General features: G+C 45.2%; 1 protein-coding gene and 1 non-coding gene across 12 annotated transcripts in view; both read right to left on the bottom strand.

The window, feature by feature from the left end:
• The window catches only part of UBAP2 (ubiquitin associated protein 2), a 99830-nt gene that overhangs the window by 2907 nt on the left and 74004 nt on the right, over window positions 1–22919 (bottom strand). For 4 of the 11 annotated variants that reach the window (XM_039875555.1, XM_039875553.1, XM_039875554.1 and 1 more), the window contains 15 exons: window positions 22266–22540; window positions 21483–21652; window positions 20225–20438; window positions 17293–17332; window positions 14978–15161; window positions 14008–14077; window positions 9781–9976; window positions 8873–8964; window positions 8536–8583; window positions 5953–6031; window positions 5527–5732; window positions 4970–5261; window positions 4749–4816; window positions 4476–4667; window positions 3427–4394 (listed from right to left, as the gene is read on the bottom strand). In XM_039875555.1, coding sequence (XP_039731489.1) covers window positions 4299–4394; window positions 4476–4667; window positions 4749–4816; window positions 4970–5261; window positions 5527–5732; window positions 5953–6031; window positions 8536–8583; window positions 8873–8964; window positions 9781–9976; window positions 14008–14077; window positions 14978–15161; window positions 17293–17332; window positions 20225–20438; window positions 21483–21652; window positions 22266–22540 — 2222 coding nt within the window. In that variant the 3' untranslated portion in view covers window positions 3427–4298. Of the gene's footprint in view, window positions 1–1353; window positions 3141–3426; window positions 4395–4475; window positions 4668–4748; window positions 4817–4969; window positions 5262–5526; window positions 5733–5952; window positions 6032–8535; window positions 8584–8872; window positions 8965–9780; window positions 9977–14007; window positions 14078–14977; window positions 15162–17292; window positions 17333–20224; window positions 20439–21482; window positions 21653–22265; window positions 22541–22919 lie in introns of those variants that run through there. The other 7 variants (XR_005655557.1, XR_005655559.1, XR_005655558.1 and 4 more) reach the window with 7 other exon arrangements.
• Window positions 15826–15907, bottom strand: LOC120613010 (small nucleolar RNA SNORD121A). Its single transcript, XR_005655592.1, has one exon. It is a non-coding gene; the product is annotated as a small nucleolar RNA SNORD121A (small nucleolar RNA).

The following is a 22919-nucleotide window of genomic DNA, read 5'->3' as shown; positions in this document are numbered from 1 at the left end:
TATATGTGAGACATGAGTGACCGGTTACCTTTCCTCAGTGGATGTGACCTGGACTTTTTCTCTCCTTTCAATGTGCTCTGGCTGTGGAGTTCAAGTAGAAGTTGTGCATGGAGCTTGCCCTGGGCTTCTCTGATTCTTCTGGCAGGGCCGAGGGAGTTGGCTGCAGGTAGTGTCTGGGCAACACTAGATCTTCCTGCCGTGCAATTGCTGCAGCTTTAATTTCCCCAGTCTGAATCATGTGTTACTTCAATCAATACTAAGATCCATCCGCCTTCACCAACCAGATACTTCAGAACTTGGCAGTGATTTTTGTTTCTTATGGGAGCAGGGCCAGTTCATCGGAGGGCAGTGTTCTTTCAGTGGGGAAAATCATTATGCAAAAATAGGTTTTAGAAGGAAAATACAGCAAAGACTGACTACAATCCTACTTCGTATCCCTGCGCACTAGTGTCAACTCCTTTCTTCAGATCTTATAGCTCAGAAAGAGCAAAAGGTTTGATGAGGGACAGGGTAGGATGGATCCTAGGACAGAGTAGGTGATGCTTGCTTCCTTAGCTTCTCCTTCCTTTCTGATCTCAGGGTTTTCATTCACTCTTCAAACTCTCCAAACGTTTGCTGACTAATTCCCAGTGACCCTCTCTGGCCTCTATAAAATTGGTCTGGCATTGAGAACATTTAACGTGCTATGGTTCATATGGGATGTTGTTTAGCCTGGTCCCAGAATATATCCAATCCCCAAGGGGCCAGGGCTACTTGTACCCCTGAATCTAGTAACCCCATATTCAGAAAACAGAGCAGTTATTTGTGTGACATAACACTGACTGCACACTCTCAGAGAAGGATGTCGGAACTAGCTTTTTACTCCCCACGCTTAAGTAATGCTTCCAAATAACTGGCAATCTTCTGGAGCCCAGTCTCATAATGCTCTGATATCTCACCACCCCACCCTGTGACACACACACAGTTTACAGCCAGTACTTTGGTCTTACTCTATTGGAGTCCTAAAATTAAGATTTTCTTTACCCTTACTGCTAAAGCATTTCTCTCCCAGGGCAGGCCAGGCACCTTGGCATTGTGGGAGGTGCTATGCTGCTCAGCCCCGTCCCATTAGGCCCTGTTGGCCTCTGTTGCACATTGACTCAGGGAGCCAGAGAGCCAGGTGGTCATACCTCTCAGCCCTTTTGGGTGTTACTATTGAGGGCTGGGTTTGCCTCTGATAAGAGTACAATCAGTTCCAGAAAAGACTGCGGTGTGTTTGTTTATTTGCCAACAGGTGGACATTCAGATAGTTCACACTAACCTGTAAAACCCAGATACTGGTTCCAGAGCTCTGTCCTGAGAACACAAGGAAACTTGAGCATGTAACTTTTTTATTTTTAGGAGTGGAGATCTCAGGCTCAGGCCAGAATCTTAAGAATACAGTTGTGCTGATCGTTTGGTCAAAATCCTGCATTTTAAGATTCCTTTTGATTCTAGTGGAGACCTCTCTGGGTGCTCTTCAGGTCTGTGTTTTTTTTGAGGCTGGGTGGAGAAAGTATATTATCATGATTCCGTTGTTGCTTCTCAGAGTCTTCCCCTTTTTATTTCATATCATTCCAGAGTTCTTTTCTATTAGCCAAACTTTTTTTTGTAGTCCCTTCTTTTCTCTTAATTATTTGCTTCTTTATTTGCTGGTTTCCTTATTTTGGGGACATATATACAGAGATTGAAGGGGGAAATGTGTAGTTCTCCACTGAAAATTAACTCTCCACCCCTCCCATCCTGATAAAAGTTTACATTTACAAAAAGATTCAGATGCAATTTTCAACTATTCTGAAACCAGCAGGACACACCTGACTTTAATAGTTTTCTTAGCTGAAATTGTAGATGTTTTTCTTCAGTTTAACTTATGAGAAAAGATTATCTGATGCATTTTGTGTTGAACTTCCCCTTTAGTGGTTTATTTTGTCTTTTTCTGCCCATCTGTCTACTAATAAAATGTGAAATAAAATATACCTGTATTGCTACTTCCCCATGGGATGACCCTCTTCTTTTTTTTCTCGTGTTAAAACTAAAAGATGGTCTCAGTATTTCCACTTTTCCCTTGCAGATTATGCCCAGGACTCAGCTGAAAAATTAAACAACAACAACAAAAAAACCCAGATCTTGTTGGACCTGCCTTTTATGACATTCTGCTCACCTTGCAGAACAATCATTCTCAGTCCTTATTAACTTTTAAGAAAGGCTATTAAGTATACAGCCTTTTTGTTAACCTTAATTCTGAAATAGGGTACAAACTTCCAATACAAGTAGGTCACTGGAAGGGGATGGAGGGGTAATCCACTGCCCTCCTTAGGGATAAGTTTTCACCGTCACTATCTTCTGAACTTCCTGCTGCTAAAAGCAGAGATCAGGCAGATCACATAGTTTAAAAGTTCCTATTTCGTTTTCAGTTGTGGATTCTTACCTTTTTTCCTGGTCAGGATCCCAAGCTGTGGCTTAACAGCAGTACATGTCCCATCTGATGAAAGGACCATTAATTTTAGAAGTGAAAGAAAAGGTAAAGACTGGGACCCTGGGCTGATTCTGGCATACCTACATGACCAATACTTGACTTGAAGCTACTACACTCATTTTGTTTGCTTATTTAGCCTAGTCTTATTTAGGACTGAGATAAGAGGCTATCTATTATGCCTCAGGCAAACACCTCCAGGCCTGAGCTGCCTTGTCAGATTGGAGCAGCTGTGCCACCGACAAGTGGGGAGACTAGCCTCCTGCCAGACACATAGGCCCTGGCTCCTCCCTGACTGGTGGCCTAGGAGGAGGAGGAACTGGACTAGCTTAGGGGAAGTCAGAATTCTGGTCCCAGATGAATGGTTACATGGGGCTCTCTGGAGTTGAGACTTAGCCCAGGACCCACTTTCCTACTTTATACTACCTGGACTCACTAGTTACCTATTCCACCACAACAACCCCTTCAATGTCAATGAAGGTTGTATTTGGTTGATGAAGAGCAAATGTTCAGCTGTTCAAACTCACAGGCCTAGAACCGTACTCGCAGTTCTTACCTTTGCTCCTTTGAAAAAGAAATTACCCTGCCCTGGTATTCCTGTTGACCGGGCCCTGTAAGAGACTGCCTAGCCCGTAAGTTTGTTATGGAGCTGCAAGAAAAGCAAAGTTAACTTTGATAAGCACTGTGGACTATCAGGAGGGTTTGCTGTCTTTTCAGCTGTATCATTTACTTTTTCACTCTGTGGATGCTGTTTGGGACCAAGGCAAGCAAGGGGCCCAGCAAAGAAAGGATATTAATTTAAGCCCTCATAACCTGCTATCAGACCGACCACATGAGCTCTGCTTCAGCCCTCTGAAGTCCAAGAGTCCCTGGAACCATAATTGAGACAGCCTCCGCCCTGAGCTATTCTTTAGTCAGACCACACAGAGACCGTGCATGCTCTCAGAATTTTATTAGGTGGAGTTTGGGCAAAAGAGAAAACCCCTGAAGCAGTCGCCCACCTGGTTCAGGACAACTGGAATAAAGGAGCCTTTGCATGGAGACGTGCTCTCATGGAGCATATCTTTGATTTTTTTAAAAGCGGAACTGACTGGCTGAACATCTCTGAGCACAAATTCAGATTATTAAAATGGCAGCCAGATGAAGGCAAGTCTCTGGGGACAACACCAGACCAGAAGCAGATGCCCCTGCTCTACATGAAGACAGACAGGTGCCACTTTCATGTTGAGCAGGGGGGATATCTCTGCTATTCCCAGATTAAGATTTGGCAGAAAGGGGACATGACAAATGACAAGAGGACCAGTTTCTCAAAAAGAGAGGGCTAGGATAAAGTAATTACACAGGGACGAAAACTCAAATAATGGTTTACAAGGGCGCGAGATAAGTCGTGATTCTTCATTGGTACCTGACCCCATTACCCAGCTGCCTTAAACCAGCCCTTCCAGACACTGCCCCTAGCAGCTTGCTGGCTGAGGGGCTCTGTAGAAGGCCTGAAGGCAGAAGTGGGGAGGGGCCTTATTTTGCTACAATGAGAAGGAGCGTGAGTGGGGAGAACAGACCTAAGAGTAGCAGCTGTACCCCCCTCTAGCCAACCCCCTCCCCAAGACTTCTATCACATTTACAAATACATACATAAATACATTACATACAATAGCGAGTCTGGGAGGCAGGCTCCCCACAGAGGCTCGGCTGACACAGTTACACGTCTCAGGAATTCTAGGAAAGGGAACTGGGCTCCCAGAACTGGGCTCCAGGTGTTCTCCTGCCCAGGGTAAGCCCCGCCTCAGCCCACCCCTCTCTTCAGGGTTCAGTTTGTCCAGTATGGAGAGTTGCCGTAGGCAGGTTTGGAGGCTTGCGACTTGGGCTGCAGGGAGCTGGGCTGGCTGCGTTGACCCGAGCCACTCTGAGGAGGAGAGAAGGCTGTCAAGGTTGGAGCAGAACCCCCAACCGAGGGCAGGGTGGCTACCTCCATCACTGGGCTCACCTGGGCATCCTGTGGAAGGTGATGGTGTAACAGCTGTGAGTGAGGCTGCTGGTGGGCGTGCAGGATGTGCAAGAATGGTGGGGGCACATAACCAGGGGCTGCTCCAGGGGCCAGGGGCCCAGTAGAGCCCAAGGCCGAGGGCAGGCTGAACGGTGGAGGGGTCCCTGCATGAAATCCCTGCTTGTCAAAAGTCTGCGAGACAGAGACAACGGTGAGGGCCAGCTTGGGTTGCACCTCACACCAACCTACGCACCCACCTTGTTCCTCCCTCACCTGAGTCTTGTTGTAGACAGAACCAGTCATATCAGGTAGGCCAGTGGTGCTTGAAGACACAGACACTCCTAGGAGAAAAAGCAGTTGTTCCCACAAGCAGTTGGCCCCAGTTCTAGCCTCCCCCACCTCCAGGGGCACTCTGGGGTAGCCTTGCCTGAGAAGGAGTCAGAGAGAAGACAACTACTCTAGGCCTCCATCCTAGAAAGGAGGGTAGACACTACCTTTGCCAGGCCCAGAACCTGCAGACTTGTTTTGTGCCTGTGATGATCCACCATAGCCACCCTTGCTGTAGTCTCCCGCTGCTGTCCCCTGGGTCAGGTCATCATAACCTAGCATGGCAGGGCACAAGAGGCATGTGTAAGCTAGGCAAGCCTGTCCTACCCATATCTTTCCGTGCTGAGGGCACCCCTCACCTGTGCTATAACTGTGCTGGCCATAACCACTGGCTTGCTGGAAAGGGGTGGTAGGGGTGCTGAGGTTCACACCATGCTGCTTGGCTGAGGCCGGAGGGACCTGGTAGGACAAGCAAGAGAGGCATTAGTTTAGGAACAGGGCAGGGAGTAGCAGATCAGGTACCTCCTCCCCAGCTCTGAGGTGGCAAAATCACAAGGGACCTGTGTTAACACATGCTGAATCTAAAAATAGGAAAGCAACCTTACCCCAAGCCTAAAACATTCCCGAAGGCCAGTTGAGACTTTAAGTACTGTCATCTCCCTCCCTCCCTGCTTCTGCTCCCAGAGCTGGAATAACAACCCCCCTCCCCCCAACAAATACTCACAAACATGGTGGGCCCATATTGAAAGGCACTGGGCACGCCTGTGTAGTAGGGGAGGCCAGTGTAGCTGTAGCCAGGTGGCAATGCAGGATTCAGGAAGGGCTGCTGGGCTGTGTGGTGGGCCTGGGATTGGCTCTGCTGTGCCTGAGCCAGTGTGGTAGGAGGTGCGGGGGATGCAGAGTCACCTCGGCCAAACTTTGTGACATCACCTAGAAGAGGAGCATTGACTCCAATCACTGCCCCTTATCCAACCAGGAAAAAAGCCAGGCTGGGTCCTTTGAACAGGAATAGGTCTGGCTGCCCACTCAACAATGGGAAGCTAGCAGGCCTCTCAGTTCTTCTTCTTCTATTTCCAGATGCCTGGGATTAGCTACAGAAACAGTCCACTGCCCCTCACTCCCCCTTCCCCAATCCCCTGAACAGACTAACCTGAATATGGGTTATTAGTGAGGCTCCCATCTCGGCTGGCAAGGGCTGTGGGTGTAGCAAAGGGAATTCCGTAGTAATCCTAAGAGAAACCAGGGAGGCTAATAAGCAGAATGGCCTCGCCTCACTCCCAGGAGAGCAGGCCCAACAGGCAGCACAGGTGCTCCATGTGATGCCACACTGCCAGGAAACGCCAGACTGCAGGGACATCACATGCACACTTCCAGAGGGCAGGCTTCACAGAGAATTCAAAGTAAACGGTACCCATCCAGGGTCGTACAATATGGCAACCACACAGCACGCAGCATGCAGACACACTAACTGATCCCTCAATCATTCACAAGCAGGGCCACTGGAGGCCCCATCTCACACATCCATTTTACACTGAAAATGGATACTGGTGAATGCCACAGGCCGAACCAGCTCTTTTGGCTCTTCCTGTGTGAGATTCTAAGGAGGAGCTAGGAAAGCTGACTGGATGGTAGAAACCTGAAAAGGAATCAGCAGGAGCAGAGATGCCCAAGGGTTTAACAGGAGTCAGGGCAGCAATGTCAGGTAGGCACAAGTACAGGAGCTAATGTGTCAAACCTGCCTCTCACTACCCGCTCTCCCCTGGCAACACTGACACCACACAGGAACCAAAAGTGTGGAAACCAGCAGGGCAAAACACTGGAGCTCTGTGGAAAAACGGAGGCCAGCCTTGACCCTTACTCGCCACCTAGGGCTTTGCAATCCAAGACATCCTGCACCCTGGCCTCTGAGCCAAGGGAAAGCACTCCTGCTTTCCTCATGGGCAGCAGTGCTTGGTCACAATCAGACAAGAGCCATCGTGACTGGGAATGGCTCCTATACACCCTCCTTCAGCCTCGTCTCCAGGTAACCTCCACGAAACTTGCAGCATCCTCAGCCCAGAAACCCAGGAAGAGGCAGGACTAGGAAAGCACAGAGCTAGTAGGAACGCAACCGGGGACAGGCCTAGAGAAAGCCCAGGAGGGGGAGCTCTTTCACAGAAGAAAAGAACTGGGCACAAAAGTGCCAAAGAGGCCAAGAAATGACCAAATGGGAAAATAAAAGCACTGTGTATCTCATAAGGCAGACCCAAAGAGTATTTCATCTAAGGCACAGAATGAAAAAGGAATAAAGGCAGATGACTCTAAGGGCTGGGATCCCAATGAACCACTCCTAGGGGTCTTAACAGGACCCACATGCAGACTCACTTAGGACTACCTCTTACATTCCATCTCTGATGCTCTGGGGCTCCTAGGCCAGATGTCCATGAGGTTTCATGAGTATCTGGGGGACCAGCTCCACTTTCAGTTTCCCCACAGAGCCCTAAGGCTTGGGCATCCCCAGAGACCCTAAGTTTTGTTGACCACCCTAGAAATCTGCCATCATGTCTTCGACATCCTTTCTGGATCCTCTGGGGATGTGGACAACAGCTAGAGAGTCCAGTAGCCCCTTTACCAGCAGTGTAATTGGCTGCTGGTTTGCACATGGGAGAAGATCTGCTCAGCTATCAGCCTCTGCCTCTGGAAATACTTCAGCCAATGGACAAGAGTTCTCCTAAGACAAGAGCTTCAGCCACAGGGCCTGGGTGGAGGGAGCGGTGGAGATGAAGGTAAAGGTGATAGCTGCAGCTCCCTGACCTCTCTGTGGCCAGGTGGGGGGTGGGGGTGGGAGGGACACCATCAATGGCGAGGAGTCTGAGGAAGGACATCTGAGGAGAAAACATCTTCCCCAGGGAATAGCAAAGACCATATCCAGTAGAGGGGACACCAGTGTCCAAACAGCTTTTTACGTCCCAGTAATGTGATAGACAGATGCCCTGGGCTGCTGAAAATTATCAGGAATCTGGGAAACACCAGAGCAAGAAAAGAGTGGTGATGCAGAAGCCTGCAGGCTGTCAGAGCAGGTGCATGCCTCCCTTCCACAGCCCTTCTCCACTGTAGTCCTGTTCACGTGGCCATCTCAGAGAAGGCCTAGTGCCTCATTCTCAAAGCAAGGGTCACAATAAAAAGGCAGCACTGGCCTCAGAGTGAGGCAGCAGCAACCAGAGAGAACCTGGGACCAACATTCTTACAAACAGTGATGACAGACCAGACCCAAAAAGGTCTTTAAAGACTATCGGCTCTAGCCGCTCGCTCAGCTGTGAACAAGAGCAATGGTGCATCATGAGGATTACCAATGGCCACCTTCAGAAGTCAAAGACACTGAATGGCACTTCAAAGGAGACTATAAAAACTCGAAGGGTAGGCAAGCAACCCCGTATCTTGTGTCGGATGGTTCTTCTTAAAAAAATAAATAAATAAAGAGGGGGAAGGGACTGAGGAAAGAGAATGACCCCACATTTAGTAGAGGCTCTGCCTGCGGGGGCCCCAGGTCCCATTGGTCCTTAAGTCCCCCAGGGATAAGCTCAGGACACTCATATGCCCAAGCTGCAGTCACACCAGGCTCAAACACCAAATGGAAATGGTTTCCTCAGTGGTGGTGAGAGTTCTGAAAGCCAAGGCAGCATGACAATCAAAGCCAAGGAAGGAAGGATCTGTACAAGAGCCTAAATCCGTCCCATCACCATATCCCACTCACCATTGGCAGCCGTGACTGCAGCATCTGGAGCTCTTCATAGCCATAGATCTGTGTGAGAACCAAAAAGGGGGTTAGAGACCACACACTATCCCTTGAGAAGCCTAGGCTCATGTGGGAGCCTAAACAAGGCTAGGGGAATAGAACACACTCAGGAAGGGGACCTGAATGACCTGCTGTGAGAATATACCCCGCCTTGATGGAGTCTAGATGGGGGAGAAATACCAGGGGTCTGAGTGGCAGCAACCCACAGCCCCACAACCCCTCCCTACCCTGCCAGGTGCCAGCCCCTGAGGCCAGGGCAGTCGGGGCTTGGCCAGGAGCTCCACCGTATGCTCACCGGATAGGCAGGAAGCAGTCCCCCAGGGCCCACGAGGTACTGGTTGTGCAGCAGTGGAGGCACCCCCTGAGGCAGGTTGGGAGGTGCTTTGCCTGTAAAAACAAAAATCGAACAAAGTGAAGTAGCCACCACAAAGAATGAAATTCCTCAGCTATTATAGGGGTGTGGAGGGTGCTGAGTTCACTGTCACAGTGCTGCCCCAAATGGGATCACAGCCAAGAGGGAAGGGCAGCAGCTGAGAGTTACAGAGGGCCATCCTAGGAAGTGAGAAGACAGAGAGCATGTGCCCTACATTCAGGCTGTTTCGATGTCAGAAGATTCCATGCCCAGACAGAAACGCTGCCCCCTACATACTCCCTAAAGGTCACACTGCACTGAACAAACCTAACATGAGGAACAATCTGCCTCCTCAGAACAGAAGGCTGGCCAGGCAGTGCCAGGAGAGGGACAAACCATGTCAAAGGTGGGTTTTAGCAGTTTCTGCCAAACCAGTTTGCTTGGCCCACACAGACTACCCAGGTCTGGCTGACAGGCAATCAACCACACAAAATGACCAGAAGGAACCAATGATACCTGCTCCTTCATGTCACCATGTCATTCATTGCATCTCTGGAAATAAGCGAGGACAGAAAAGACTGGGGAGCTATAAGCACAAAGGCTGCCAGGAATTCTACCCAGGGGAGTCCACCCAGATGACCAATTTCACCCACCCCACATCAGCACTGGAAGGGCCAGGCCCAAGAGGGCAGTGGAACAAACAGGACAAACAAGCAATGGCAGGGCTGGAGAGAGACTGTATGTGCGTGGTTGCCCACCGTGCCCTGCCCACCTCTGGGCATCCTCCTAGGAAGCCAAGTGTGTACCTTCAAGAGGCTGGGGCTAGGTGGGAAATGCCTCTGGATACTCACCTGAGGTAACCAAGGGCGTGGTCCTGGTACTGCTGCTGGGGGCACTCACGGTGGTCCCACCCAAGCAGAGGCTGCTCCCTGTGTTCATGCTGCTCGGCAAGCTGAGCCCTGAGGACGTGGCGCTCGAGGCGGAGGTTGCTGCCGTTGAGAAGGTGGCCGAAGACTGGAGGGAAGGGGTGCTCTCTACACTGGCATGCTGGCAAAATAAAAAAGCCAAGACACATGGATCTGGAGGCAAAGCATGAGAGTGCAAGAGAACCTGGCCAGGCATCTGGGCCTGCGGTCTTAAAGACTGGCGTGAGGGGCTCTGTGCTTAGTGCTCACTGTGGCCGCTCACACTGCAGGTAGGTTAGGCCATCGGGACACAATTCATAAGCTAAGTATCAAAACTATTTAAATTGAACTTTATTACCAAAACCATCCTAAAAATTCTTACAGTTGCTCATGCTCTGGTATCTGAAACAAGGCACAAAAATCTCAAGTAAACCTTCGAAGAACACAGACCATCTGAATATGAGGTGGGAATCCACGTCACAGAAAAGCAAGTAGTCTCGGGAAAATTAACAATAGTCTCAGAAGAAGAGCCCAGCCCAGGTCATAGCCTTCTGGAGATGTCCTTCTATTAGGCTTCTTAACCACTCTGATCTGGAAGTCACAGGTGGCCAAGAGAGGCCTTTGCTCAAGAACCAGGTGACACTTTGCAGGCCACCAGGGCTTACCTAGAAGGGTATGGCCTGCCCCTATGCCTACTTGACAAAATCCACCTAGGAAGGAAGGGCAGAACACAGCAGGAAGCTCTGAAGAGCCGAAGTTTCAGGAATCCTGCCTCGCTACTCAACTCTAGTTAGTAATAAGGTGCCAGGAAGGGCTCCAAGAGCTGAGGGGTAGGTGAAAGAGATGTACCTGGTTGGGCAAAGGAGGGCCCAAAGAGGGAGACAGAGGCTCTATAAGACTGAGACCCGCCTCTAAACCAAAATGTGTGCAGAATAAAGAAGCCTGGAAACTCCTAGAGGAGAAGCCAAAGAATAGGAAAAGCCCAGGAGAAAGGGGACCAGCACATGCTCTGCCTCCCATCTCACTAATAGCTCTGTGCAAGGTCCCTGCCCCACAGGCTGCCCTACCCACCTGAGCACTAGCCTTAGGGTCCTACCATCCAGAAATAGTGCAGCAAAGTAAAGACAGCTAAAATCATGGTCTCTTGGGGCTCCCCAGGACTCCTGTTCCTTCAGCCTGGATGGACAGAACGAGGGTGAAAAAAGCTCCAGGAGCAGGGCGAAGGCTGTACTGGCCTGCCCTGCCTAGATCACTCCGTACTCTGCACAGGTCCAGGTTGACCATCAAGAGCCACTTGCTAGAGAACTCATTCCTGGTTTGCTAAAAGGAACTCAAGAGTCCTCCAGCAAGCCTCTCCTACCTCCAGCTACACCTCATCTCCCAAATTTGTTAGGGCAAGAAGCTGCTGGCGTAACAGGCCTCCAACATTTAAATGGCTTCTCAGACCATCCAATTGCACTGTGCAACCAGCAACTCAGTATGGACCCAGAAAATCACAGCGGCACCAAACCTTCCACGAGGACATGAAGGGAGGGGACAACACTGAGATTTCCTTCATAACTTTAAAGTGGGAAAAACCTAAATATGATAGCGATGAAAGTGGGACTGATACATCTAATTATATAAAAATAAAAAATATGTATATTTATTAAGTGACAAACCTATAGAAAATATCTGCACCTCCCATCATAAAGGGCTACTTATTAGTCTCCTGAACACAGAGTTCCTAGAAACAGACGCCAAGAACCTGAGAGAAAAATGAACAAACAAAATAAATAGCTTTTAATGTAATGGCTAGGTGGAGTAAGAGGAGAGAAAGAGCCATTAGGGGGATCATTTTGTAACTATAAATGTCTAACCAATGTACTGTATACTTGAAACTAATAATAAAATTAAATTAAAAATAAATAAAATAAATAGCTCACCAAAAAGGAAATATAATGGCTTCCAATATATAAAAACATGGCCAAACTTGTTCAATTAAAAATTACACTGACAGATCATTTTTCTATTAACACACTGGAAAAATACAAATATTCGATAACACCATTTCAGGAGGCAGTAGGGAAATAGGACATTTCATTCATTGGCAGTGAGAGTAAAAGGTTAAAACCACTGTGCAGAGCAATTTGGCAATTTATATAAAATGACAAATGCCTAGGAGTTACACATCTAGAATTTACTCTCTAGATATTGCTGCATAATGAAATGACATATTTAGAAGGCTATCAAATGAACACTGTAGTATCAAGACTAAAAATGGCCCTAAAGTTCTACCAGCGGAGGACTGATTAAATAATGTAATGCAGGAGAGCTCTGGAAAAAAGTGCTCTGTGTTTCAACATAGAAACATCTCAAAGATATATTGGGTGGAGGGATGTTGAAGGACACTATGGAATACTCCCACTTATATTATAGAAAAAAAAAAGGCAAAAGGAAAATGACTACGTGTATGCGTTTTCTATTATAGGTTAAAAAAAAACTCACAATCAAGGAAATAGGAAGAACCACACAGATGACAGAAAAACTTTTCAATATATATCGTTTTACATTTTTACACCTTTCATTAATGAATCTTTTAACTATGTTAGCAATGTGGCAGGCAATTCTGTCACACTGACAAAGTGTAGGACTCCCTGGACAAGGCAATTCTGGCTAAGACTGTTTGGATTGTATGCTTTGGGTTTTCTTACTAAAACACAGAGTGCAGCTAACCCATGAAAACAAGAGCATCGGGCTCCAACACACCAGTGCCCAGAGAATAGGAAGCCAGCTATCTAGTGCTCACAACGGAGGCAGCTCACAACTCCAGCTGGCTAAACAGGGGGCACAGGCAGGTGAGCAGAGGTATCTACATGTACTCTACTATGAAGATGGTGCTCTGTGTGTTTTATGACAAAGAACTATACATAACACTTCACTTGGAAAAGTAGAGCTTGAAAGCCACAGTGGTAGCTAGATTGTGATGGAAGGATAGAACTGACCCTTTTCCATCACCTCATTCTGCAGCAAATAACTTGATCTCTTCTTCAGAAGAAACAAATTTCCCCAACTTCCTGACTTCCCCATTCACCTGTACCCAAAACCTCCCTCTCTGCTTGGGGACCCACCCACTCCAGCCTTGCCGGTAGCCTCCAGTCTCCAGGAGCGAGAGATTTTGTTCTTTTCAGGCACCTTTCTTTCCACTGATCCTTATGCTCAAGTCTCTCCTAGCATTTAGTTAACTATCCTCCCACTACCCTGCCTCCTCGCCATTTCACAACCATTCTTTCCTCAACACATCACAGTCTAGAATGAGCCCTACCACTGAAACCAGTTTCACACCTCAAGAAGCCATACTCCAATAAACATCATCTAGGCTTACTCTTTGGCACATTCAGACTTCCAGCTGGCGCTCACCTGTGCTTCCATTCTTGCCTTTCCAGACTCAACTTCCTTCTTCAATATCAACCTACCCAAAGCCTCTGACTCTGAGATGGAGAAGACGGCCTGAGATGTCTCAAGGTAAGAGTGAACAGAATACCTAGTGTCACAACTAGGAAAGTCCTCATGACCACCAGTTAATTAGAATGCAGTTAAAGTGACCGGGGTAAGAGCCAGGGCTGACAGTCTGAGAGAGAGATATATGCACGTGTACATGGCAAAGGAAGAATATTCTCTCACATAAGCTCTCCCTTTTCCCTTCAAGCGTTCTCTCTACAAAGGCCTTACAAAGAAAGAGAGGGTTATCCAGGAAAAACGCTCTTGATTAAAGATGACTTTTAGTGGAGGCCAAGCTGAAGTTAGCCATGTCACTTTGCTCGAAAGAACGTGCAAATAACATATCCCCAAAAATAAATCACCCCTGCTGGGCAGAAAGGTCTCCTATAATGAACAGGGAGCTTAGCAAGTTTTGGGGAGCAAACTCACCACCTGACAGCCCTGCCCATCACATATCAGGTCTGGAGAAGCAATTCCTCCACAGAGGCATGAACTTTTAAGGAAGCAAGATATCTTCCATGGTGCCTAAGAAATCAACAGCTCAGACCATGCACTTAGATGGAGACATTATTGTCAAGCAATTTGAGATTATCTCAGATATTTAAAATCCACAAACTATAGGCCCATCACAGGTGACTAAGCTCCAAGCTCACTGAGCAGGGTGGTGGATGAGGGAGCCCAGAGGACACTTACTGTGTGTGATGTGCTGGAGGAGAGTGCAGCATGCGCAGAGGAGAGGCTGCTCTGATGGCTGGAGAGTGAACTAGAAGACAAAACAAGAGCACCACGTCTACCCCATGAAATCATTCCGCAGAAGTGGGGCCCACGCATCTAGATGGGCTAGGTATAAGCTTGCCCCACCCCTTCAGGGGAAGCCCGGGCCTCACACCCATCACCTTGGAACCCAACCCAGTCCAGGAGTTCTGGTGGATAGAAGGATCTAAAGGGTACTAGCCATGAAGATCTGGAATATCCTGGCCTGGAAAACCTCCAGGGCCACCTTCGGTCAGCTATAATCATTTGCTCTTTAGACTGGAAAAAGTAAGAATAGGATTGCACTAAGAACACTGTCAGCCTTGGAGACCCCACTAAATCTGTGTGTGAGGGAAGAAAAGTTCCTATGTTCAACCCCACATGCCAGAGTCAGAGCCTGAATTCTCATCAAATCCAGAAGGGGGAAAGAGGTGAACTCTACATGAAAGACACAGGGTGAGGACCAAACAAACCCATTCTTCTACACCCTGTTTTAATAATTTGATCTTTGAAGCCATGACAAATACAAGTCAGATGTGCTGAGAAATCCAACATCATTCTCACCCTGTATCAAAGTGACAAGGCCTGGAGGAGAGGCTCAGCTAGGGGTACCCTCCTGAGGGTCAAAGAAGAGTAGCAGCAACCCCTTGACTCCATCCACCCCATTCCCAGGAGGCCCAGTGCTCTGTGACAACAGAGGCATTACGAGTATGCAGAGTTTTCATCTCTGGTGCCTCTATGACCCCACCCAGCCAAAACCTACCCTAGAGCATTATTGCAGAAGGCCAGAACACCATGCTAGAGGAAATAAATGGGTTGTGGGTTTTGCTCATGGGAAGAGTCTTCTATAAGAACTCTAGGACTTTGTACCAATGGACTTCTCATTCTGGGCCCCATATTTTCCCCATACCTGCTAAGCTGAGAAAGGGGACTGCTGGACAGGTCACCAGGCTGGGACAAGGAGGGCAAAGTGGCAGTGTGCTGGGATGCGGAAGGTAGAAGTGTAGTACAGGAGGTGGTACTGGGTAGGGAGCCCACAGATGGGAGGGCGGAGGGAGGGTCTGTTGTCTTTGGAGCTGGAACGGATGAAGTAGCTGTAAGAAACAGATCGGTTTAGCTCCAGAACCAATGGTGAATATCCGAAATATGCTCAATGTCTTGTGACATGTCAGGCTCAGTTGAGACATATGTAAAGTTACATTCCCCATGGAAAATGCCCAAGCATGTCACCAGACAGTTTCTTTCTCTGTCAGAAATGATTTATCAAAAGGACACGTGATGGTAAGATGCACAGGACTCAGGCAAAGAGTAGGAAATGACATCTTTATAATTATAAACTGTCCTTTGATGTAGGGATACTTCTCTCAACTAAAGGAACCTGACCCTAAGGTGCATCTAAAAAGTGCAAGAGGCTCTGAAATTTACATACATAATTATAATGTGAGGCAAAATTTCCTCGAAAGGCACAAAGGGCAGTGAGAATCTGGTGGGTGACACCACCCAAGAGTTAGGTCTTTGCTTCTATCACATTGGAATGATCTTGTGAAAGCTCACAGCCAATTTAGGGCATTTTGTCATGGCCCAGGGTACATACACTGTGAAGCTATATATGCCTAAAACCTACAGAAAAAACATACACCTGCTGTCCAACACCTACTATCAAAGGCACAGTGAGCATTTCCTTCACATGTCCTTGAGCAAAATAACCTCAGAGAACATGAGGCTTCTAGAAGTCCATGAGTATGATCAATCCTAACTGCAGAAAAGACTCAGTTTTAGTGCCATCCACACATACAAATCAGATATGTGCTTGGAAATAAAGCATCATTGTCTTTTCCAGTTAGGAAGGAGAAGCAACCTTTAACCTCTTGCAGCACTCCCTGGAAGCCCCGTGGAAAACACATTAGTTTCTAAAAGGAAGGATGATTCATAAACAAGCACAAGCAGCAATGGGGTTAACATACAACTCGGTCAATTCTTACAGTAGTCTTCACACTCCTGAGGCTTGCTTTTTACTGACAATCTATTCCAAATATGACACCTGTTCTTATAGAAATCAGATGACGACAACACAGATGTCCCTGACTCAAAATTCAGACCCCAAAAGTTACCTCCCTGGGTCTTGGAACACATTAATAACAGGTCCATCAAAAGCTTCTCAAAAGAACAAGTGTATGTATGTGAAGAGAGAGAGAATGGGTGGAGAAGAGAATATGGGAGGATAAAAACCTAACTAAAATTCACAATTTTCCAGATATTTCATATCTCATTATTTCATTTAAAATCTCCAAGTAATCTAGAACACCTCTATGTGTTGTCAACCCCATATCCAGACAAAAGAAACTTGCCACCATGGCCTGTAGAATGAGCACTTCTTCTGATACTCAATATTCTCAGGGATACCAATGTCTCTCCAAACAGTTCTGGCAGCCCAGCATTACCAAAACTAACACTGAGTAAATCACATGTGTCATTTCAATTCTGACTGAGGCCCAGTCCTGGTCTGGTAAAATTCCACGTCCGCACTCCAAAAAATTGTAAATAAAACGAGTCTTTCTGGTTTCCATACCCAATACCCATTGGCCTCACTAAATGATTAACAACAATCATATATAATCACAGACAAGGTAGCCAAGAACAAAAGAAAGAAATAATTAACAAGGGATTCACCTGCACCATCTCCGGTGACCAATGAGCTGTACTAGAATTGCGGGAGCGGGGGTCCCATCATTTTCTCCCAAGTGTTTACAGTAAGCATCATTTTACGTCTCTTCCTAACAATAGTGTCAGAACCTGTAGGCAATTAGCATGTCTTTCTTTCTTGAACTAGCACACCAATTCTTGTTTTAAAAATCCTTCATATTACTGTAGTGAGAGCCCTCTGACCATCTTTGAACCTGTATCTCTGAGCAAAGTATCTTTTAAATCAATACCATACTCTGGGTGCAGTCTGACTAGGGCAGAATGTGAGACTATCCCCTCCTTCTTCCTGTGGCTATGGCATTTCTAATACCACCAGCTACAACCTGGTCACTCAAGAATCTCCAGCTGAACTTCTAAACTCTGCCAAAGAAAGGGTACCAACAATAAATCAGAAGTAGCTATCAGAAAAAATTTTAAATGACTATTTTTGCACATTTAGCCATTAACTATTGTTTTCACCACCGCATTTTTTTGTTGTTGCCTGTTTCCACCAGCCATGACAAGGTTAACTTATACACTTACTGTCTATTGTCTGCTGACTTCGACCACCACCATGTCCATTCTGTAAGAAAGAGAAGAAAAAGTAATTAAACTCACAAAATTGAATGATAACTTGAGATTTATCCACAAACATATGAAATACAAACTAATCAAGGAACGGTGGCCTGTTCTGTCTTTTCATAAAAGAAGAGGCAATACGACAAATTCTTAATAAATCCAAGGAGCTGACATTTCTGAAAATCAGATTGGGTGTTTAGGGAAGTAATAAAGATACAACATAAGACCCAAATCACAGGGAGCAATGAAATAGTCCTAAAACTTAAGCAGTATAAAGAACTTATGAACTCTCATTACATCGAGATCATCGGAAGCCGTTCTGTCTCCTGTATGTTCTGTCTCCTGAGTACCCCTCATGCAGGAAAGAAAAAGTTTCAAATTATAATAAAGAGAACTGTCATACGAGGGATGAATTTTATAGTAACAGCAAAATGCTTCTCAGAGAAAAAGAAGTGTTACTTTGAAACATGGTTTTTCTGAACTGGGTGGAGAAAGAGTGGTTTAGGACAGTGTGGAAGTCTCCAAAAGAGGAGAACATGAAAACAACTGGTCTGTTAACCATAAGGCATTTCACTAGGACCAACTCACAGGACAACTTCTGCTCCCATAAACTGAGGCAGGAGAGACATGGCATAGATTGATAATGGAATCTACAAGGCTCAGACACTGTCCCTAGATGAGAGAAAGAAGCTAACAGAAATCTCCTTCTTACAAATGTCAAAACTACTAAAGAAAAAGGCAAACCTTATAACCATTATCTCTACTTTAATCCAAATCCTGTACAATTTCTGCATGAAGTTATTTACAACACATTTTAGTCTTAAAACAATTTGAGATTATTTACAAGAAATGTAAATAATAAAATAGAACTGCTAGGAAAAAAAAATATATATATAAGTTAAAAGGTTAAAGTCAGGGAAAGGATATCAACACGTCTCACCAATTTATAAAGCTGGGTAGAGAGCAGGCAAAGTTCTACGCCTTTGCCTCCCTCTGAAGTAGGGTTGCTACTCACTAAACATACACAGAAGGTATCAAGCATATGCATCCTAAACAGCACAAACCCTGACATGTAAAGGCTTCTCAAAACTGCACCAGACAAAAAGAACAGAGAAGGAGAACAAGAAACAACAGCCATCAGACCTAAGGAATATTCGTTCCACATTGAAAATCATTTTTAAAACATAAACACTAGACAAACTGACAACACAAGAGCCACATTATTCGTGGTGGGGAAATTCTAGGGAAAAGAATAGTAGTAACAAAAGTAAAGAAATTATCAAATAGTCAGGAAAAATCAGAAATCTATAGGGGTTTTAGTTGAGCCAGCCAAGAAAGAGATGAACAGTGATGTGTGTAAGCAAAACAAGAGGTAAAGTTAGAGCTGGAATTGAAATGTCACAGAGATAACCAAGATTTAATCTTAAATAGCACGTACTCTGATTGACGTTTTAGAAACTGTACAGACCAGCACTGCCCAAAGAAAAGTTCTGCAGTAATGGAAATATTCTGTGTGCGCATGGTTCTATATCGTAGCCACTAACCACATCTGGATATTGAGCATTAAAATAGGGTTTGTATGTCTGAGAAAGTGAACTTATAATTGTTTATTTAATTTAAATAAAATACTACATGTGGCTAGTGGTTACCATATTGGAAAGCAAAGGAATAAACTTGTTAAAAATGATAGATCAAGAATAGTTTTTTTTTTTAAATATGTAAACCCAGAAAGAAAAATACAGGCGAAAAAATGGTAACTGATTCAGCTGACCTCATAAAACTAAATCCTAAGCCAGTAGTATGAAAAACCAGAAAACGAAGACCCATACCAAGCAATTCAGTATTTCCCAATAACAAATAAGTTTGGAAGTGGGAGTAGAGTGAGGGCTAAATGTAGGAGGATTTGTTTAAAGACTGCACAGAATCAGATGCCCTTCTTCCCTCTCACTCTCCACCCTCTGCACAGCAGAGTGAATGCCCCCTCCCACCTTTTCTCATAGGCTCTAAACTCTATCAAAAGGAAAACATATGGCCAAGGGCACTATTAAAAAAAAGATGAATCAAATCAATGTAGACAAAATGAACAATCCAAGTGCAGCCTCCCTTTACCGGTAGGCTCTTATGACACTGACAGACAGGCACAGGTCCTACAGAAAAGAGACTTAGAAACAGTATCAGGAGAATCTAAACAAGCTCAATAGAAAAGGCCCAAAGGGGCTAACAAAAGAGTTTCCTATCCCAAAAGAAATGGCCCACCCATGCTGTCCCACATCAAAGTACACATTCAACAACCCAAACCAAAGCCTTTAGTTAACCTTTTAGTGTCAAATAGGCAGCCTGGAATCACCGGATATTTGAAGAAAAATCAAATATAATGTGAAAAACAAAAAGAAGGGAGCTAAAAACAACAACAATAACAAAGAACTCTGAAGTAGAGATGTGTAAATATCATCCATTTAGAAGGAAACTTAGAAAATGTACCCGAATTTCTGCTAGGCCAATTCAACTGTTTTTAATATTTTTATGTCCTTGTTCACTTTTTAAAGTAGTTCTCACCAACCAATAACATTTGAACATCTTTGCCTTACAAGAAACTAAAATATTACAGATAAGATTCTAGTCCCCTCCTACCCCACCCAAACCACTATGAACAATCTGGGGTGTCTCCTTATACTATCCTTATACTAAGCTTCTGGGTTCATTCACACATCCCTGTGGATGGTACTTAAAATGCTGGTCTCAAATGAGATGCCCACTATTAGCAAATTCAACAAACTACACAGATTCTACTCAAAAGGTTGGCTAATTTCTAAAAGAAAATTTCATCCAAAAATCTTAATTTCCCACACTACACACTGAGCTCCAAATAGGACAAAAAATCTGAAAGACCACTTACCGTGACAGTTCCTGGAGTTGACTCCGATGGACTCACAGAGCTTTGGTATGCAATCCTGTTATGCACAGAACTCTGGTCATAGGAGGAAGACGTTGTTACTGGACTAGTGGAGCTCAGGGATGAGCTGGTCAGACTGGAGGAGGTAATGACTGAAGTTGTATAGGTGGAGTTCTGTACTGCATTGGTCATTGGTAGAGTGGTATTCAAAGAATCACTACAAAGAATAAAAGGTATTAGACATAAATGTGTCACTTTGTATGGCTTCATGAAGTAGAACTATTTCATCATTTTGTCATATTCTAAATTAAATAAACATGTCTATAACTACAAATGAATACTACTGCATTCTTTAAATGTATTAACAATGTAATGCAGATGCAAAACGACACCCCACCCCACCTCCTTCCTCACCAAAGCCAGACCCACCTAATTTAATTGACAAGCAGGGAAATAGTTTTAAGGAATCCAGATGTCTGAGACCATCTTTAAAAGGGAACTTAAGCAAATATCAGGATTAGGGCTCTGGAAAGTGGTAATTTTAACTAATAGAATAAAATCTAAAATCTGGACTTCTCTATTTATAAATAGTCCATTGAAAGAAAGTAAGTGTTGGCAAGCTGTGAAAAATTGCATCCCTCGAAAATTATTTATAGGAATGTAAAATGCTGTACACCCACCATGGAATAAGTTTGATGCTCCCTTAAATATAAGAGTTACCATATGACCCAGCAGTTCCTAGGTATATTTCCAAAGAATCAAAAGTACACAAAATCTGTAACTGAATGTTCACAGCAGCATGATTCATAACAGCCCAAAAGTGGGAACAACCCAAGCATCCACCAACTCATGAATGGATAAACAAAATGTGGTATTTTGTCTGCACAATATTCAGAAACAAAATGCATACATGCTATGACATAGATGAACCTTGAAAACATTGCCAAGTGAAGAAGGCAGACCAAAAAAGGCCACAAATTGCACGAGTCTATGCAATGTCCAGAACAGGAAAATCCAAAGACAGATTACTGGTTGCTGGGGATGAGGGGAGGGGGAAATTGGGAGTGACTGCTAACAGGCACAGGGTTTCTTTTTAGGTTGATGGAAGAAAAATTCTGGAATTAGATACTGGTGATGGCTACACAAACAAGCCCATTACCACAGGTTTATGTATTATATTCACCAGGTAATTTCTTAGGCTCTATTTTCTTGCAAGCAAGACTTAATTCAATCAAAACCAGAGAAGTGGGAGGTTGTGTACCTTAAAGACTTCGAATACAAGCTGATGGGAATCTGATTACTCTTTTCACTGCTTGCAGCTGATCCAAATTCAGAGAGAGAAGATTCTGATCCAAATTCCAAGGCGCCAAACTGAACATTTAAGCCTGTGACATCTGCTGAACCAGGCATTTCCACTGCAGAAGCTGGGATCTAAAAAAGCAAAGCCATCATGTCAGGGACAGAGGTCAGGGATTCCAAGTCCCAAAGGCCTATACCAGAGCCAAATGGGGCACTGGGTTCCCAGGGCACTCCTGGCAGGCCTGAGGAACAAGGAGCAAGAAGAGGCCAAAAGGAAGGAAAAAGGAACAGGATAGTTTTTTTAGAGAGAGAAGGGAGAAGAGCAAAGAAAAATTAAAAGTTAACAGAATGGTCAATGCTATCAACTGCTTCTTAGAGTAATAAAGCGGGGGTAGGGAGCGCTGTGGTCATGGTTGAGTGAAGGAGAGTAGGCTTCTGATGAAAGCATTATCTGATCCAAGATCCACTCATCCTCTATCTATGGGACACAGCTAAACACAAAGACCATAGGATTCTTCGAGCCAGATTCTATAATTTGAATTAACAGTCTCTCTCAGCACAAAACCATCCCCTCTAATATTAACCCAGTCACACCCAGAAACGTCCAATTCCTCATAAAGCAGTAAGCTTGAAAAATACCACATCACAGTTTCTTAGACTTGCACTTGCAAACCCAACACTTGAGCTACATGCTAAGTAAGATACATCCACCTTTGGGACTGTGACTTCAAGATGAAATACTCACCTTAGAAGCTGGAGGTATCCGCCGCTTGGGGAGTTTCATGTGTTTAGGCTGTTGTTGGTGGGCAGACACAGTGATATTTTCAACCGTCAGGCTGGGAAGCTGCAAGAGTTTGTTCACAGTGGAGGTACTGTCTCTAGGTGCTGACTCTCGGAGTTTTACCTGGGAAGGAAAGGACTCCAGCCCAGGAGGAGGAAGAGTGACTGCCTGAGTTTGGTGCTGCTGTCGTTGGCTCAACTGGCTGAGAACTGGGGATGGTTCGGGCTGAGATTTAAAGTCTATGAAATATGTAAAGAGGGGGTAAAAGAAAGTAAGCAACAATCAATTATTTAGGCACACAAGCTTAGAACTCTCTATTCCACCATCACTGATAGTAAAGAGTTACAGTCTCCATCAATTTCTCCCAAGCATCTTCTAACTAAATCGTGTGTGTGTGTGTGTCTCTGTGTGTCTCTGTGTGTCTTTGTCTCTGTCTCTCTCTGTCTCAATCTCTCTCTCTCTCTCTCTCTCTCTCTCTCATAATGATAAATAAAAAAGGATGCCTGAATGGGTTTGTAGCTAATTTCTTAAGCAGAGAGGAGATTCAGTTTGTGCTAAAAGCATATAGGGTGGTGAATAGGTAAGGATAGTATGGAATTGCTATACACATCTGGCCTT

The sequence above is a fragment of the Pteropus medius genome, unplaced genomic scaffold (genome assembly GCF_902729225.1).
Source record: "Pteropus medius unplaced genomic scaffold, Ma_sr-lr_union100, whole genome shotgun sequence".
NCBI classification, from domain to species: domain Eukaryota; kingdom Metazoa; phylum Chordata; class Mammalia; order Chiroptera; family Pteropodidae; genus Pteropus; species Pteropus medius.
Note: the sequence above shows the minus strand (reverse complement) of the source record. Positions and strands in the feature narration are given on the sequence as shown.